The 13592-nt window shown below is 40.2% G+C and overlaps 1 protein-coding gene across 5 annotated transcripts in view; it reads left to right on the forward strand.

Annotated features, from left to right (window-relative positions):
- SCN8A (sodium voltage-gated channel alpha subunit 8) overlaps nucleotides 1–13592 on the forward strand; it is a 279033-nt gene that overhangs the window by 172312 nt on the left and 93129 nt on the right. For all 5 annotated transcript variants that reach the window (XM_073613696.1, XM_073613692.1, XM_073613693.1 and 2 more), the window contains 2 exons: nucleotides 753–956; nucleotides 1728–2018. In XM_073613696.1, coding sequence (XP_073469797.1) covers nucleotides 753–956; nucleotides 1728–2018 — 495 coding nt within the window. The remainder of the gene's footprint in view (nucleotides 1–752; nucleotides 957–1727; nucleotides 2019–13592) is intronic.

A 13592-nucleotide genomic window follows, 5' to 3' on the forward strand; every position in this document is an offset into this window, starting at 1 on the left:
TTTTTAGAGGAAAGGGAGCAACGGGAGGTGGAGAGGCTGGAGAATGGGAAGTGGCAGCATGAGGGGGGTGGTCACATTTGAGCTGAATAACTCTGATCAGTTAATTGTAATCCGTTATATCAGAGTTATAGGATTGTTCAGCAGAGTCTGCTGAACAATTCTGCTGCAAGTTTATGGTCACTGAAGTGAGTTTATAGCAGAAAGAGAAATGAGGTCCATGCCAGCTGGAAGCAGTGCTGTAGATCCGTACGCTGTATGGACCTAACAGTGGAAGGGTGAAAGTCTTTGGGGCACATTTAAAAACTTACTGCCATGACTAAATATTAAAAAACGAATTTATAAAACACAGCAATGTGCTTTACAATTGTACTTCAGACTTTGCTTGCTTCATTTATTTCAATTTATTTCAAGAATCTCTTCTCCAATCAAAAAGTGTTTTCTGCAGCATTATGCCAGTGTGTGACTATAACAGTGAGACACGTATATTACTCATAGGGGAGATCTATTCTGTTGAGGCTCTAAGTCACTCAACAGCTCCCCTTTTTGAGCAGAGAGCAATAGTTGAAAGGGATATATCCCTTCTTACAAAAGAGCTGATCAGTGACTTACAGCTATTACCCTAGTAAACTCGACCACTCCCAAGAGAAAAGTGGGTATATTTTTAATACAATTATAATGTCTTGTTGAGTTTTGACTGAGATTATATTCATCTTAATTAACAAAAAAGTAAAACTTTCTTATTCATAATTTAGATTCTGCGTGCTTCTGGGAAAACATACATGATCTTCTTTATTTTGGTCATCTTTGTTGGCTCATTTTACCTGGTGAATTTGATCCTGGCTGTGGTGGCCATGGCTTATGAAGAACAAAATCAAGCAACTTTGGAGGAGGCAGAACAGAAGGAAAATGAATTCAAAGCAATGCTGGAGCAACTGAAGAAAGCTCAAGAAGAACAGGTCTGGCTAGTTTTACAAATCTATCAGTTCTAATCCTTTTTCCATACTAAATAAGTGGATAGTTCTCCCCTTCTTTGTCTCTCAACCCCCTCCGTACTTGTTGCTTTCATGTTATGCCGCCTACACATGACCGGTTTTGCCGTCGGAATAAACTCCAAAGGTTTCTCCGACGGAACTCCGACGGAATTCCATTGAAGCGGTCTTGCCTACACACAGTCAACCCAAAGTCCGACTAAAGTCCAACCAAAGTCCGACCGTCCAGAACGAGGTGATGTACAGCACGTACGATGGGACTAGAAAAAGGAAGTTCAATAGCCTGTAGCCAATAGCTTCCATCTCGTACTTGCTTCAGAGCATGCATCGTTTTTGGTCCATCGGAACAGCATACAGACAAGCGGTTTTCACGATAGGAATTGGTTCCGTCGGAAATATGTTCCAAATCTAGGTCCGTCAGAATTTTCCAAAAACAAAGTCCGATGAGGCACACACACGATAGGAATAGACGATGAAAAGCTTCCGTCTGACTTTTTCTGTCGGACATTCCGCTCGTGTGTACGTGGCTTTAGAGATTAAAGCCATACAAAGGAGCCCTTTTTTAAGCACATGCACTATGCAGGTTCTAGTGACTGATGCAGTTTTGATTGTTTAGTTCCAGTTCAGCCAACCTAACAACAACACTGCATAAATTTGTAGTATAAATTCACATGCAAGAAACACATGATCTCAATCTACACACGTGAGACATTATTTTGTGTTTTTCATTTACTTTAGGCAGCAGCGATGGCCACCTCAGCTGGTACTGTTACTGAGGATGCAGCGGAGGATGAAGAAGGAGATGCAAGGATGTCTCAGACCTCTTCAGAATTTTCCAAACCGAGTTCTAAAAGTGCAAAAGAAAGAAGGAATCGTAGAAAGAAGCGAAAACAAAAAGAATTGTCTGAAGGGGAAGAAAAGTGCGATAATGAGAAGGTTTACAAATCAGAATCCGAAGATGGCATGAGAAGAAAAGGTATTTGGTATCCTGACAATAGGCTGGGACGAAAGTTTTCAATAATGGATCAGGTACTGTGAGAAAATCCTATTTGATAATATAAAGTAAATTTTGAATCGTCTTTAGAATTGTATTTTATTGACATGACTATGAGTATGTGCATGTAGATTTTTGTTTTCCTCATACAAAACAGGAAGACTCACTTGCATCTTTACACTGCAGGCATTGTTTTAGTTGAAGATAAATTGGCCAACCCATCCAAAAGCAGTCCAAAAGAAGGGTGGGAAACATAGCAACAAAAGCTAACAGACCAAGAAAAACAACAGTGGATGTGTCTTCTTTAGCTCTCCTGTTTCCTGTTTATTTGCTAATTTTCTCTTCTATCAACAACTGCTGGTAGATTCATGTTAGATCTGTTCAAATTTAGAAGTTTCTCCTCCATTCAGCCATTGAAACTACACTGGTAGTTTCATGTTGGATATGTTAAATCCTGAAAGTCTTTCCATTCAGCCACTGAGAGTAATTTAAACTGGTATTCTCTCTGTGACAGCTCCGAATGTCTGGAAGTTTCCTGCATGCATGAAATGTTCTTCAAACAGTTTGCCACCGGACATTAAGTTTTTATGCAAGGGCAAAAAGTATCTCAAAATATCACCTTGCGTATGAACTACTGACAAGCCATTATCCTTTGAAGGATTTGGAGTCTCATGTGAATCAGGAGTTTAAATGCGTCAGACAGCTTTATGCAGAGTAGCCTCTGGGCTTAAAGTGCATGGGCTCCAAGCTGCTGCTGCCCACAGAGTGATAGACCACAGTCAGTTTGTCCCCAAGGAGTCTAGTCCTAAAAACCTCCTCCAGCTGATTGTTAAAGCTTCTGTGGATTTTTATGTAAAAGTTGTTCCCAAACAACACTACCTACCCTGATGTTGACTCTGGCATTCTCAACACAGTGCTTCCCCTCATCACTTTCAAGCGATCAGTGGAATCCTTTCCAGCATTTCTCTGTAATCACTAAGTATTTTTAGAGACAGGAGCCCACTTACAATGCCTTTTGCATTGTAGTACATATGGGAAGTTATAGGATTAGTTTGGATCTTAATTGTCAGATTTGTTTTGCTTGGCGTTCACTTATATTTCTGGCAAACAGAACTGGTGTCGCTCTGCATATGAAAGTGAACTGCAGAATTTTGTCCCACTTTCTCTAGTGTGAAGGGGGCTCCATATGTTCTGATTCAGCTGTCTGCTGGGTACCACCTCTGATCCATGGATCTCTAACATCCATTTTTTACCCTGAATCCAACATGAACACACTGGGCCTCTCTGGTTCATTCAGGATCCCTCTATGCATCTGTTATTAGATGTAGATTCTATGTCCTCTCTGTAGGAAATTGGATCGATTTCAGTCTGTGGCTATTTTGCCCAAATAGGAAAAGGTGTATTTTTCTAATTAATACGGTGGTCTGCTCTATAATTCATTGAGTGGACTTGAAGGCTCCTGTTCTGCCTTTAATCACAGGTCTCGGTTGTTCTACACTAAAGCATATAACAATTTCTTTCCTTTATTCGGTGACATCAAAATTTGACTGTAAGACTGTACCTTGTCAAACCATAACTAAATGGTCAATTTCCATTCAAAATAATTTCTCTAGTGCTGTCATTGATTCCCTGCTTAGAGTATGCATGGACAATTGGCTGTAGTTTTTAAATTTAGCTGTGCTGGTCACCTAAAAGTTTTCTGTTTTTTTCAATCACATGAACCTTCTGCTGATACTCATGTGTGGACACCTTGATTAGGGTGCAGGACTGTGTAACTCTTGTATAAGAAGTGTTTGTACCTCATTGTTTTAAGGAACAATGTCTTGTGAGATCGATTTTAGATTTTATTTATCTAAAATTCTACCAGAGCCATCAGCACCCATCTTCCTCAGTGGAAGAAACCTAAGAAATAGACTGCTAAGTCTTCCCCCCTTTCTCACCGTTAAGAAACGTTCCTTCATTTCTCCACTTCCTTGTTTAGACCCTTCAAGTCAGGTTTCTAGTATGCCCACAATGACTTGCACTCAAAGTCTGCCAAATCCTCAGACAAGCATTTTTTGGCATGCAGGTGTGCCCCCACTGTCCAAAGTGGGGGAACACTTGGATAACTTGCATCCTCGATGCTTGGGTACAAGAGGTGGTATCCTAGAGCTTCAAACTGAAGTTTTGCTCCCTGTCCCCTCCTTGGTCTCTCAGTTCTAAAACTTACACACCAACCTCACCAACTTCCAACCTCACAACACAAATAAGCAGATCTCCATCTAGTACTCTTGCATCTATTTGTTCAAGCTGTCCTAACCCCAGTTCCTGTGGTGGAGAGGTTTTAGGAATTTTGCTCCAACTTGTTCACTGTTCTCATACACCTTGGATCTGAAAGTTCTCAATTTCCTCATTTGAATTAAAAACTACTGCATGGAATCTACAGTATATGTCATCACTTCACTTCACCTGGGAGACTTTCTGACATCTGTGGACATCAAGGGCGCGTTTCTGCCCCTTTCCAGCACATCAACATTTTTTACGTTTTTGCTGTGGGGTCCCTATACTACCAGTACTACTCACTTTCCACTACTCACTTTTTAGTATGAAAAAGGGTTTCCATTAGTAGTTTTGTTGGGATGAAGTCTGATTTTCTACAGTAGTTGATATCTCAGCCCACTGAATACCAAGTGATAATCTTTTCCCCAGTTTGTGAAAAGAAAAGAAAATCACAAAAGATTCCCAAAGTGATTGGTAAAAAAAATTACAAAAATACAAAAGTTCCTTAGCAATTTAAAATTGTTCAGTGGTATTCTCTGGCTTAACCACATGCCGACTGCCGCATGCCGGTTTTTGTCGGCAGAATGGCACGGGCAGGCAAAAGGGTGTACCCATACGTCCCTTTGAAATCCCCACCTAGCGGGCATGTGTGCCCACTGCGTGCCACGGGAGCGTGCCCGTGGCTCCCGTGAACTCGATGTTCATCAGCAGCCAGCGATTGCGATGAGAAGAGGCAGAACGAGGAGATGCCTATGTAAACAAGGCATTTCCCTGTTCTGCTTAGCAACATGACAGGGATCTACTGCTCCCTGTCATTGGGAGCAGTGATCTCTGTCATGTTGTAGTGAGCCCACCCCCCCCACAGTTAGAACACATCCAGGGACAACACTTAACCCCTTGATCGCCCCCAATGTTTCACCCCTTCCCTGCCAGTGACATTTATACAGTAATCAGTGGCTATTTTTAGCTCTGATCGCTGTATAAATGTCAACGGTCCAAAAATAGTGTCAAAAGTGTCCGATCTGTCCGCTGCAATGTCGCAGTCACGATAAAAATCGCAGATCGCCGCCATTACTAGTAAAAAAAAAAAATTATAATAAAAATGTCATAAATCTATCCCCTATTTTGTAGACGCTATAACTTTTGCTCAAACCAATCAATATACACTTATTGCATTTTTTTTTTTTTTTTTTACCAAAAATATGTAGAAGAATACATATCGGCCTAAACTGTGGAAGAAATTTTTTTTTTTATATATATTTTTTGGGGATATTTATTATAGCAAAAAGTAAAAAATATTGCTTTTTTTTCAAAATTGTTGCTCTTTTTTTGTTTATAGTGCAAAAAATAAAAAACACAGAGGTGATCAAATACCACCAAAAGAAAGCTTTATGTGTGGGAAGAAAAGGACGTCAATTTTGTTTGGGTACAAAGCAACGCAGTGCCGAATTGCAAAAAATGCTCTGATCAGGAAGGGGGCAAATCCTTCTGGGGCTGAAGTGTTTAAAGCGGAATGTCACTGCTGCATTTGTTCCCTACACCATCCCTCTTCCGTGCCACCATCTTGCCCGGTTTATGCCAGGATTTTGGGGCCTTGTAGAGACCAACAGTACATCTGTGAATGGACATCGGCATTTTTGTGCATGTGTACGAACACCACTATTTCTTATGTATGGGCACTCTAATGCTGGCGGCAGCTGTGCGCATACACCAAAATCTTGGTGCATGCACAGATACACAGTACACTGCCTTCTGGGATGGCTGTGCTGTAGCAATATAAGGAAGCAGCAGGGCCCGGCCTAGGCCAGAAACCAGGAAGTGCTGTCTTTCTGCACAAAAAAATCAAAGGTATCAACATATATTATTATGTTTTTAACATTTTTGTAGGAGGTGAGATGGAGGACCAAAAAAGATAAAAAATGTTGCTACAAGGAGTTAGTGAATGTGAACCTGATTCATGAAATTTGAGATGGGCACATATATCTGCAGTGTTTTCTTATCTCTCTTTTTAGCCCTAAGTCCCCTGGCTTTCTCCTGGCTGTTCCGTTCATCTGTTATCAACATGTTAACTTCTGACAAGTTCTCTGTCAACTGTGGAAAAAACAGACTGTAATTTGTGTCAAGGGAGGTTTGCTATAAATAGATTAGCAGAGAGCTTGTCTTGTCACAGCACAGCTCTGCAAGTCTCTGCCTATGTGGAGGGGGGGTGTGCCTTTCCTCCAATCAGCTGTCTTGGCTGTATGCCAAGAATCCACTCGGATGCTGAACAGGAAGAGAAAATCTCTAACACGATGTGCACTTTCTAAAGAATATATAAAGCTAAAGACAGGAGATATACATGTAAAACTTATGTAGGATGATTTGTTTCATCTCTTTGTGTCATCTGAGGCTGTTCACTTCACTGGGTATATGTGAGGGTTTACATCCACTTTAAGCTTCACTTTAAATCTATCTTAAAGGGACACCAGCTTTAGAGATTTTTATGGTTGCTTTTCAAATTTTTGCATATGTGTTTTAAAAAAATTCAGATGAACATCCTCCACAGAAATAGCACCAAAGTTTTGCTCACTATTACCAATTACTTTACAACATCAGACCTGGGGAGTCCTATCACAAATTCTGCACTAGGCAGTCAGGCATTTCTAAGTAATTATTTCAAAAAAGTGGGTGGGCTGTCCCTTTAAAATTCAAAAGTGCTACTGTGTAAACTATAAAGTTATATCATATACTATTACTATACCATGAGAAGGTACCAATAGTGTAAGCTTAGTACATACAATCTACATGAAAAATAAGTAAATAAAAAATATTCAATAAAGATGCAATAGTCCCATTAAGTGCCAAAGGACACTCAAGCCCTAAAGCATATGTATTATAATATGATAATTTGCCCTCATCCTAATATGAAAATAAACATATAAAGTGTATATATCCATACTGATGGACAAATATACATATGGACAATTTAAATAGGCTTAAATATGTATACACTATATTTAAACAAATTTTGTTGTCTTATTTTGTTGAACTCACTAAAGCAATTACATTTGGACCCCCCTTCTAATCAGAAGTACAATTCACACACATCATGATTATCCACAAAGAGGGAAAAGACCCATTGCTTTATCAGAGCTATAGGCCAATATTTCTAATTAATGTGGATATAAAATGTATGCTAAGATTCTTGTCCTTAGACTCTGCTTGGATCCATCCAGACCAGGGCAGAGAAGCCCAAGATAACTCTCTTAGATCTTCTTCTTTATTAATATATTACGCAAAACTGCATAAAATACCTCTGCTTTTATCAAAAGGCATTTGACTATGTAGACTGGTCATTCCAGCTTATGACTGTACATACAAGGACATGAGACCTAATAGCAGGATCATGACCTTGTAAGAACAACTAGCAGCTAAAGTTAAAGTAAATGGTATTGCTTGTCCTCACAGTGCAGTGGTACTAGACAGGGCTACCCACTATCCCCTTGCTGTTTGTTTTATTTCTGGAACCATTCCTGGCCACATTATGCTGTACCATAGATATTAAAGGAATACACCTGGGGCACTTGTAACATAAGCTGGTCATCTTTGCAGGTGATTTCTTACTATACATACCCAGAAATATCCTTTTGCTACTTTTAAGGGAATTTCAAACTACTCCCTCCTTCTAATTTCTAAATAAATGCAGCTAAATCAGAGATTGTGAGCGTCACACGTCTTATCTCCAAAATAGCTCACTTATGCACTTAGTTTTAATTTACATGAAAAGACTGCTTCCTCTGCTATCTGTGGATAAATCTAACAACCAAGCACTCTGATTTGTATAAAATGTAATTTCCAAAACATATACAGCTAAATATTGGAGGACTTTAGTGAATGGGATGGCCTAAATTTCTCATGGTCAGGCCATACATGTATTGATATTATCAAAACTAACATTTTACCACTAGGCTTGTGTCAAATGTTTTCAATATCCCAGATTTAAAAGATCTCCCCACTTACTCCCATTACAGACCTAGATTCTGGTGCTTTTCATCACTGGAAAGTTGAGGGCCCATTAAGGTCACAAAGGGAGGAACTTTGCAGCTGAGCCATTATAATCCTTGCACTCACTTTATCCTCTGGGGTAATTGTTCTTACCTTTGACATGACCAACTCCTGGTATTTTTTTGTGCTGTGGTATCTGGCACCAAGCCATCAGCAGCAGATCTTTAAGTCCTGTAAGTTGCAAGGGGGGACCTCCACGGATTGGACTTGTTTTTCCAGCACATTCCACAGATGCTCGATTGGACTGAGATCTGCAGAATTTGTAGGCAAAGTCAAACCTCAAACTCATTGTTGTGTTCCTCAAAACTTGAACCATTTTTGCAGTGTGGCAGTGCACATCATCCTGCTGAAAGTGGGCACTGCCAACAGGGAATACCATTTCCACGAGGGAGTGTACTTGGTCAGCAACAATTTTTAGGTAGGTGGTACGTGTCAAGTAACATCCACATGAATAGGAGGACCCAATGTTTCCCAGAAGAACATTGCCCAAAGCATCACACTGCCTCATTCGGCTTGCTTTCTTCCCATACTGCCTCCATACAAGTGCAATCCCTTCCTCAGGTAAACAATGCACCCAGCCATCCACATCATGTAAAAGAAAATGTGATTCATCAGACCAGGCTGTCCTCTTTCATTGCTCCATGGTCCAGTTCTGATGCTCACATGCCCATTGTAGTCGCTTTTGGCTGTGGACACTGGACACGGGTCAGCATGGGCACCTTGACCAGTCTGCACTGGGCACTCTATGCAGCCCCATATACAACAAACTACGATGCCCATATTTTCTGTTTTCAACACATCAACTTGAGGGACAACATGTTTACCTGCTTCCTAATATATCCAACTGACTTTCAGGTGCTATTGTAATGAGCTAATTAATGTTACTCACTTAAGCTGCAGTGGTCATAAAGTTATGGTTGATTGGTGTATATGGTGGCCATGCTTACTAATACAACACTATTTCAAACAAAAGATTACTCTCATATTGCAAATAATGTAACCCACCGGCGGGATCTCTGGGTGCTCCTTTTCCATAGTACAGCTATGACAGGTCTTAAATAAAAAATCATTAATCTTTTAAATGCATCAAAAAGCCTGCTTCCTAAATATTGAAAAGCAACCAGTCCCTGGTAGTAGAGTAGGTACTGTGAGTTGATAAAAATGGCTGACTTTTAGGTGTAGAATACAATATGGGTTGGTTGGTTACAATTTAGAATTTCAGACTCATGTAAGAAGCTACTGGAAACTGTTCCTGACCTTCTACAATAGCTTGATCGTAGCATAATGATCAAAATACCAAATTATGATAGGTTTTTATATGGTTTAACTCATTCTCTTGGTAATGTCCACTGAGACAGTGGACAGAACTAACACTATGCCCTACGTCTTTTTTTCTTTTTTTCCCTTTTTTTTGCAAGTTTATGAACTTTTTATTGTCTTTTATATATTCATCAGATTATGATTATGATCATCCATCAGATTATGTGCGTGCGTGTGTGTGTATGTGAATGTGTGTATATATATATATATATATATATATATATATATACACATTGGGGGTTATTTATGAAAAGCAAATCCACTTTGCACTACAAGTGCAAACTACAAGTGCAAAGTGCACTTGAAATTGCACTGAAAGTGCACTTGGAAGTGCAGTCGGGGAGATATGAAATGAGAGGATGCTCTGCTGATTTTATCATCCAATCATGTGCAAGCTGATCTACGGATTTACAGCGACTGCATTTCCAAGTGCACTTCCACCTTGCAGTGGATTTGCCTTTCGTAAATAACCCCCAGTATCTCACAAAACTGAGTACACCCCTCACATTTTTATAAATATTTTATTATATCCTTTCATGTGACAACACTGAGGTTACACTTTGCTAAAATGTAAAGTAGTAAGTGTACAGCTTGCATAACAGTGTAAATTAGCTGTCCCCTCAAAATAACTCAACACACAGCCATTAATGTCTAAACCGCTGCTAACAAAAGTAAGTACACCCCTAAGTCAAAATGTCTGTTATATAAGCTGTACACTCACTACTTTACATTGTAGCAAAGTGTAATTTCTTCAGTGTTGTCACATATGTGTGTGTGTGTATGTATGTATATATATATATATATATATATACAGTCAGGTCCATAAATATTGGGACATCGACACAATTCTAATCTTTTTGGCTCTATACACCACCACAATGGATTTGAAATGAAACAAACAAGATGTGCTTTAACTGTAGACTTTCAGCTTTAATTTGAGAGTATTTACATCCAAATCAGGTGAACGGTGTAGGAATTACAATAGTTTGTATATGTGCCTCCCACTTTTTAAGGAACCAAAAAGTAATGGGAGAGATTAACAATCATCCATCAAACGTTCACTTTTTAATACTTGGTTGCAAATCCTTTGCAGTCAATTACAGCCTAAAGTCTGGAACGCATAGACATCAGCAAGTGAAATGCATGCTCAATCGGATTCAGGTCAGGTGATTGACTTGGCCATTGCATAACATTCCACTTCTTTCCCTTAAAAAACTCTTTGGTTGCTTTCACAGTATGCTTCGGGTCATTGTCCATCTGCACTGTGAAGTGCTGTCCAATGAGTTCTGAAGCATTTTGCTGAATATGAGCAGATAAGATTGCCCGAAAAACTTCAGAATTCATCCTGCTGCTTTTGTCAGCAGTCACATCATCAATAAATACAAGAGAACCATTTCCATTGGCAGCCATACATGCCCACGCCATGACACTACCACCACCATGCTTCACTGATGAGGTGGTATGCTTTGGAACATGAGCAGTTCCTTTCCTTCTCCATACTCTTCTCTTCCCATCACTCTGGTACAAGTTGATCCTGGTCTCATCTGTCCATAGGATGTTGTTCCAGAACTGTGAAGGCTTTTTTAGATGTTGTTTGGCAAACTCTAATCTGGCCTTCCTGTTTTTGAGGCTCTCCAGAGGTTTACATCTTGTGGTAAACCCTTTGTATTCACTCTGGTGAAATCTTCTCTTGATTGTTGACTTTGACACACATACACCTACCTCCTGGAGAGTGTTTTTGATCTGGCCAACTGTTGTGAAGGGTGTTTTCTTCAACAGGGAAAGAATTCTTCAGTCATCCACCACATTTTTTACGTGGTCTTCCGGGTCTTTTGGTTTTGCTGGTTTTGCTGAGCGTTCTCTCTTTTTAAGGATGTTCCAAACAGTTGATTTGGCCACAACTAACGTTTTTGCTATCTCTCTGATGGGTTTGTTTTGTTTTTTCAGCCTAATGATGGCTTGCTTCACTGATAGTGACAGCTCTTAGGATCTCATATTGAGAGTTTACAGCAACAGATTCCAAATGCAAGTAGCACACTTGAAATGAACTCTGGACCTTTTATCTGCTCCTTGTAAATGGGATAATGAGGGAATAACATACACCTGGCCATGGAACAGCTGAGCAGCCAATTGTCCCATTACTTTTGGTCCCTTAAAAAGTGGGAGGCACATATACAAACTGTTGTAATTCCTACACCTTTCACCTACTTTGGATGTAAATACCCTCAAATTAAAGCTGAAAGTTGGCAGTTAAAGCACATCATGTTTGTTTCATTTCAAATCCATTGTGCCTTGAAAACATTTTCTCAGCCCTTGAAATTTTCCACATTTTGTCATGTTACACCCAAAAATCTTAGATGCATTTTTTTGGGGATTTTATGTGATAGAGCAACACAAAGTGGCACATAATTGGGAAGTGGAAGGAAAATGGTAAATGGTTTTCAATTTATTTTACAAATAAATGTCTGAAAAGTGTGGCGTGCATTTGTATTCAGCCCTCCTGAGTCAATACTTTGTAGAACCACCTCTAGTTGCAATTACAGCTGCAAGTCTTTTTCGGTATGTCTCTACCAGCTTTGCACTTTTAGAGAGTAAAATTCTGCCCATTCTTCTTTGCAAAATAGCTCAAGCTCTGTCAGATTGGATGGAGAGCATCTGTGAACAGCAATTTTCAAGTCTTGCCACAGATTCTCAATTGGATTTAGGTCTGGACTTCAACTGGGCCATTCTAATGCCGCGTACACACGCTCGGACATTCTGACAACAAAATCCTGTTTTTTTTTCCGACGGATGTTGGCTCAAACTTGTTTTGCATACACACGGTCGCACAAATGTTGTCGGAAATGCCTAACATCAAGAACGCGGTGAAGTACAAGACGTTCGACGAGCCAAGAAAAATGAGGTTCAATATCCAGTGCTGCTCTTCTGCTTGATTCCGAGCATGCGTGGAATTTTGTACGTTGGAATTGTGTACACACGATCAGAATTTGCGTCAAGTTTTGTTGTCAGAAAATTTGAGAACCAGCTCTCAAATTTTTGTTGGCGGAAATTCCGACAGCAAATGTTCAATGGAGCCTACACACGGTCGGAATTTCTGACAACAAGCTCCCATCGAACATTTGTTGTCGGAAATTCCGAGCATGTGTACGCAGCATAACACATAATCTCTCCCCTGTCCTGTCCTGACCTGGCCACCTCTGTCTACAATAGTTCACTCTCATCATCACTACATGCACTTGCTCCTCTAACCATACGCAGAATCAGGCCCTGACCGTTACAACTCTGGCAAACTGACAACACTAGAAATCTCAAGAGACATTGCCGTGCTCTTGAACGACTGTGGCGTAAAACCAAATGCCTGCAAGACTTCACCCTAAATAAATCTGCCCTTCTAAAATACAATTCCTGCCTCCATGCTGCCAAACAAGCCTACTTTGTCTCTCCTATTAACACCTTGTCATCCAGTCCCTGTCGGCTCTTCTCAACCTTTAACTCTCTCCTTCGTCCCCCACCTCCTCTACCCACTAACGCACTCACTGCCCAAGAGATTGCCAATCACTTCAAAGACAAGTTTGATGCAATCGTGAAGACACCTCCACTGTGCGTACATCTTCCCCACCCAACATACCTTGCGTAACAGCACATTCAACGCTCTCTTATTTTGAATTGGCTTCTACTATAGAGGTTACAAAACTCTTCTCAGATGCCCACATAACCAATTGTCCCTTGGATCCTGTTCCCTCACAACTACTAAGTCACCCTCTTCTTCTATCCTATGCTCCCTCACATCTTCAATCTCTCCCTCTCTAGTGGCACCTTCCCCTTCCCTCCAAAACATGCGCAGATCACTCCCATACTTAAAAAGCCCTCACTGGACCCCACCAACCTGAACAACTTAAGACCCATCTCATTGCTCCCATTCACCTCTAAACTTCTAGAATGCTTAGTCTACAGCTGTCTTAGCACCTACCTCAGTGAAAATAATC

The sequence above is a fragment of the Aquarana catesbeiana genome, linkage group LG02 (assembly GCF_042186555.1).
Source record: "Aquarana catesbeiana isolate 2022-GZ linkage group LG02, ASM4218655v1, whole genome shotgun sequence".
Taxonomy (NCBI): Eukaryota; Metazoa; Chordata; class Amphibia; order Anura; family Ranidae; genus Aquarana; species Aquarana catesbeiana.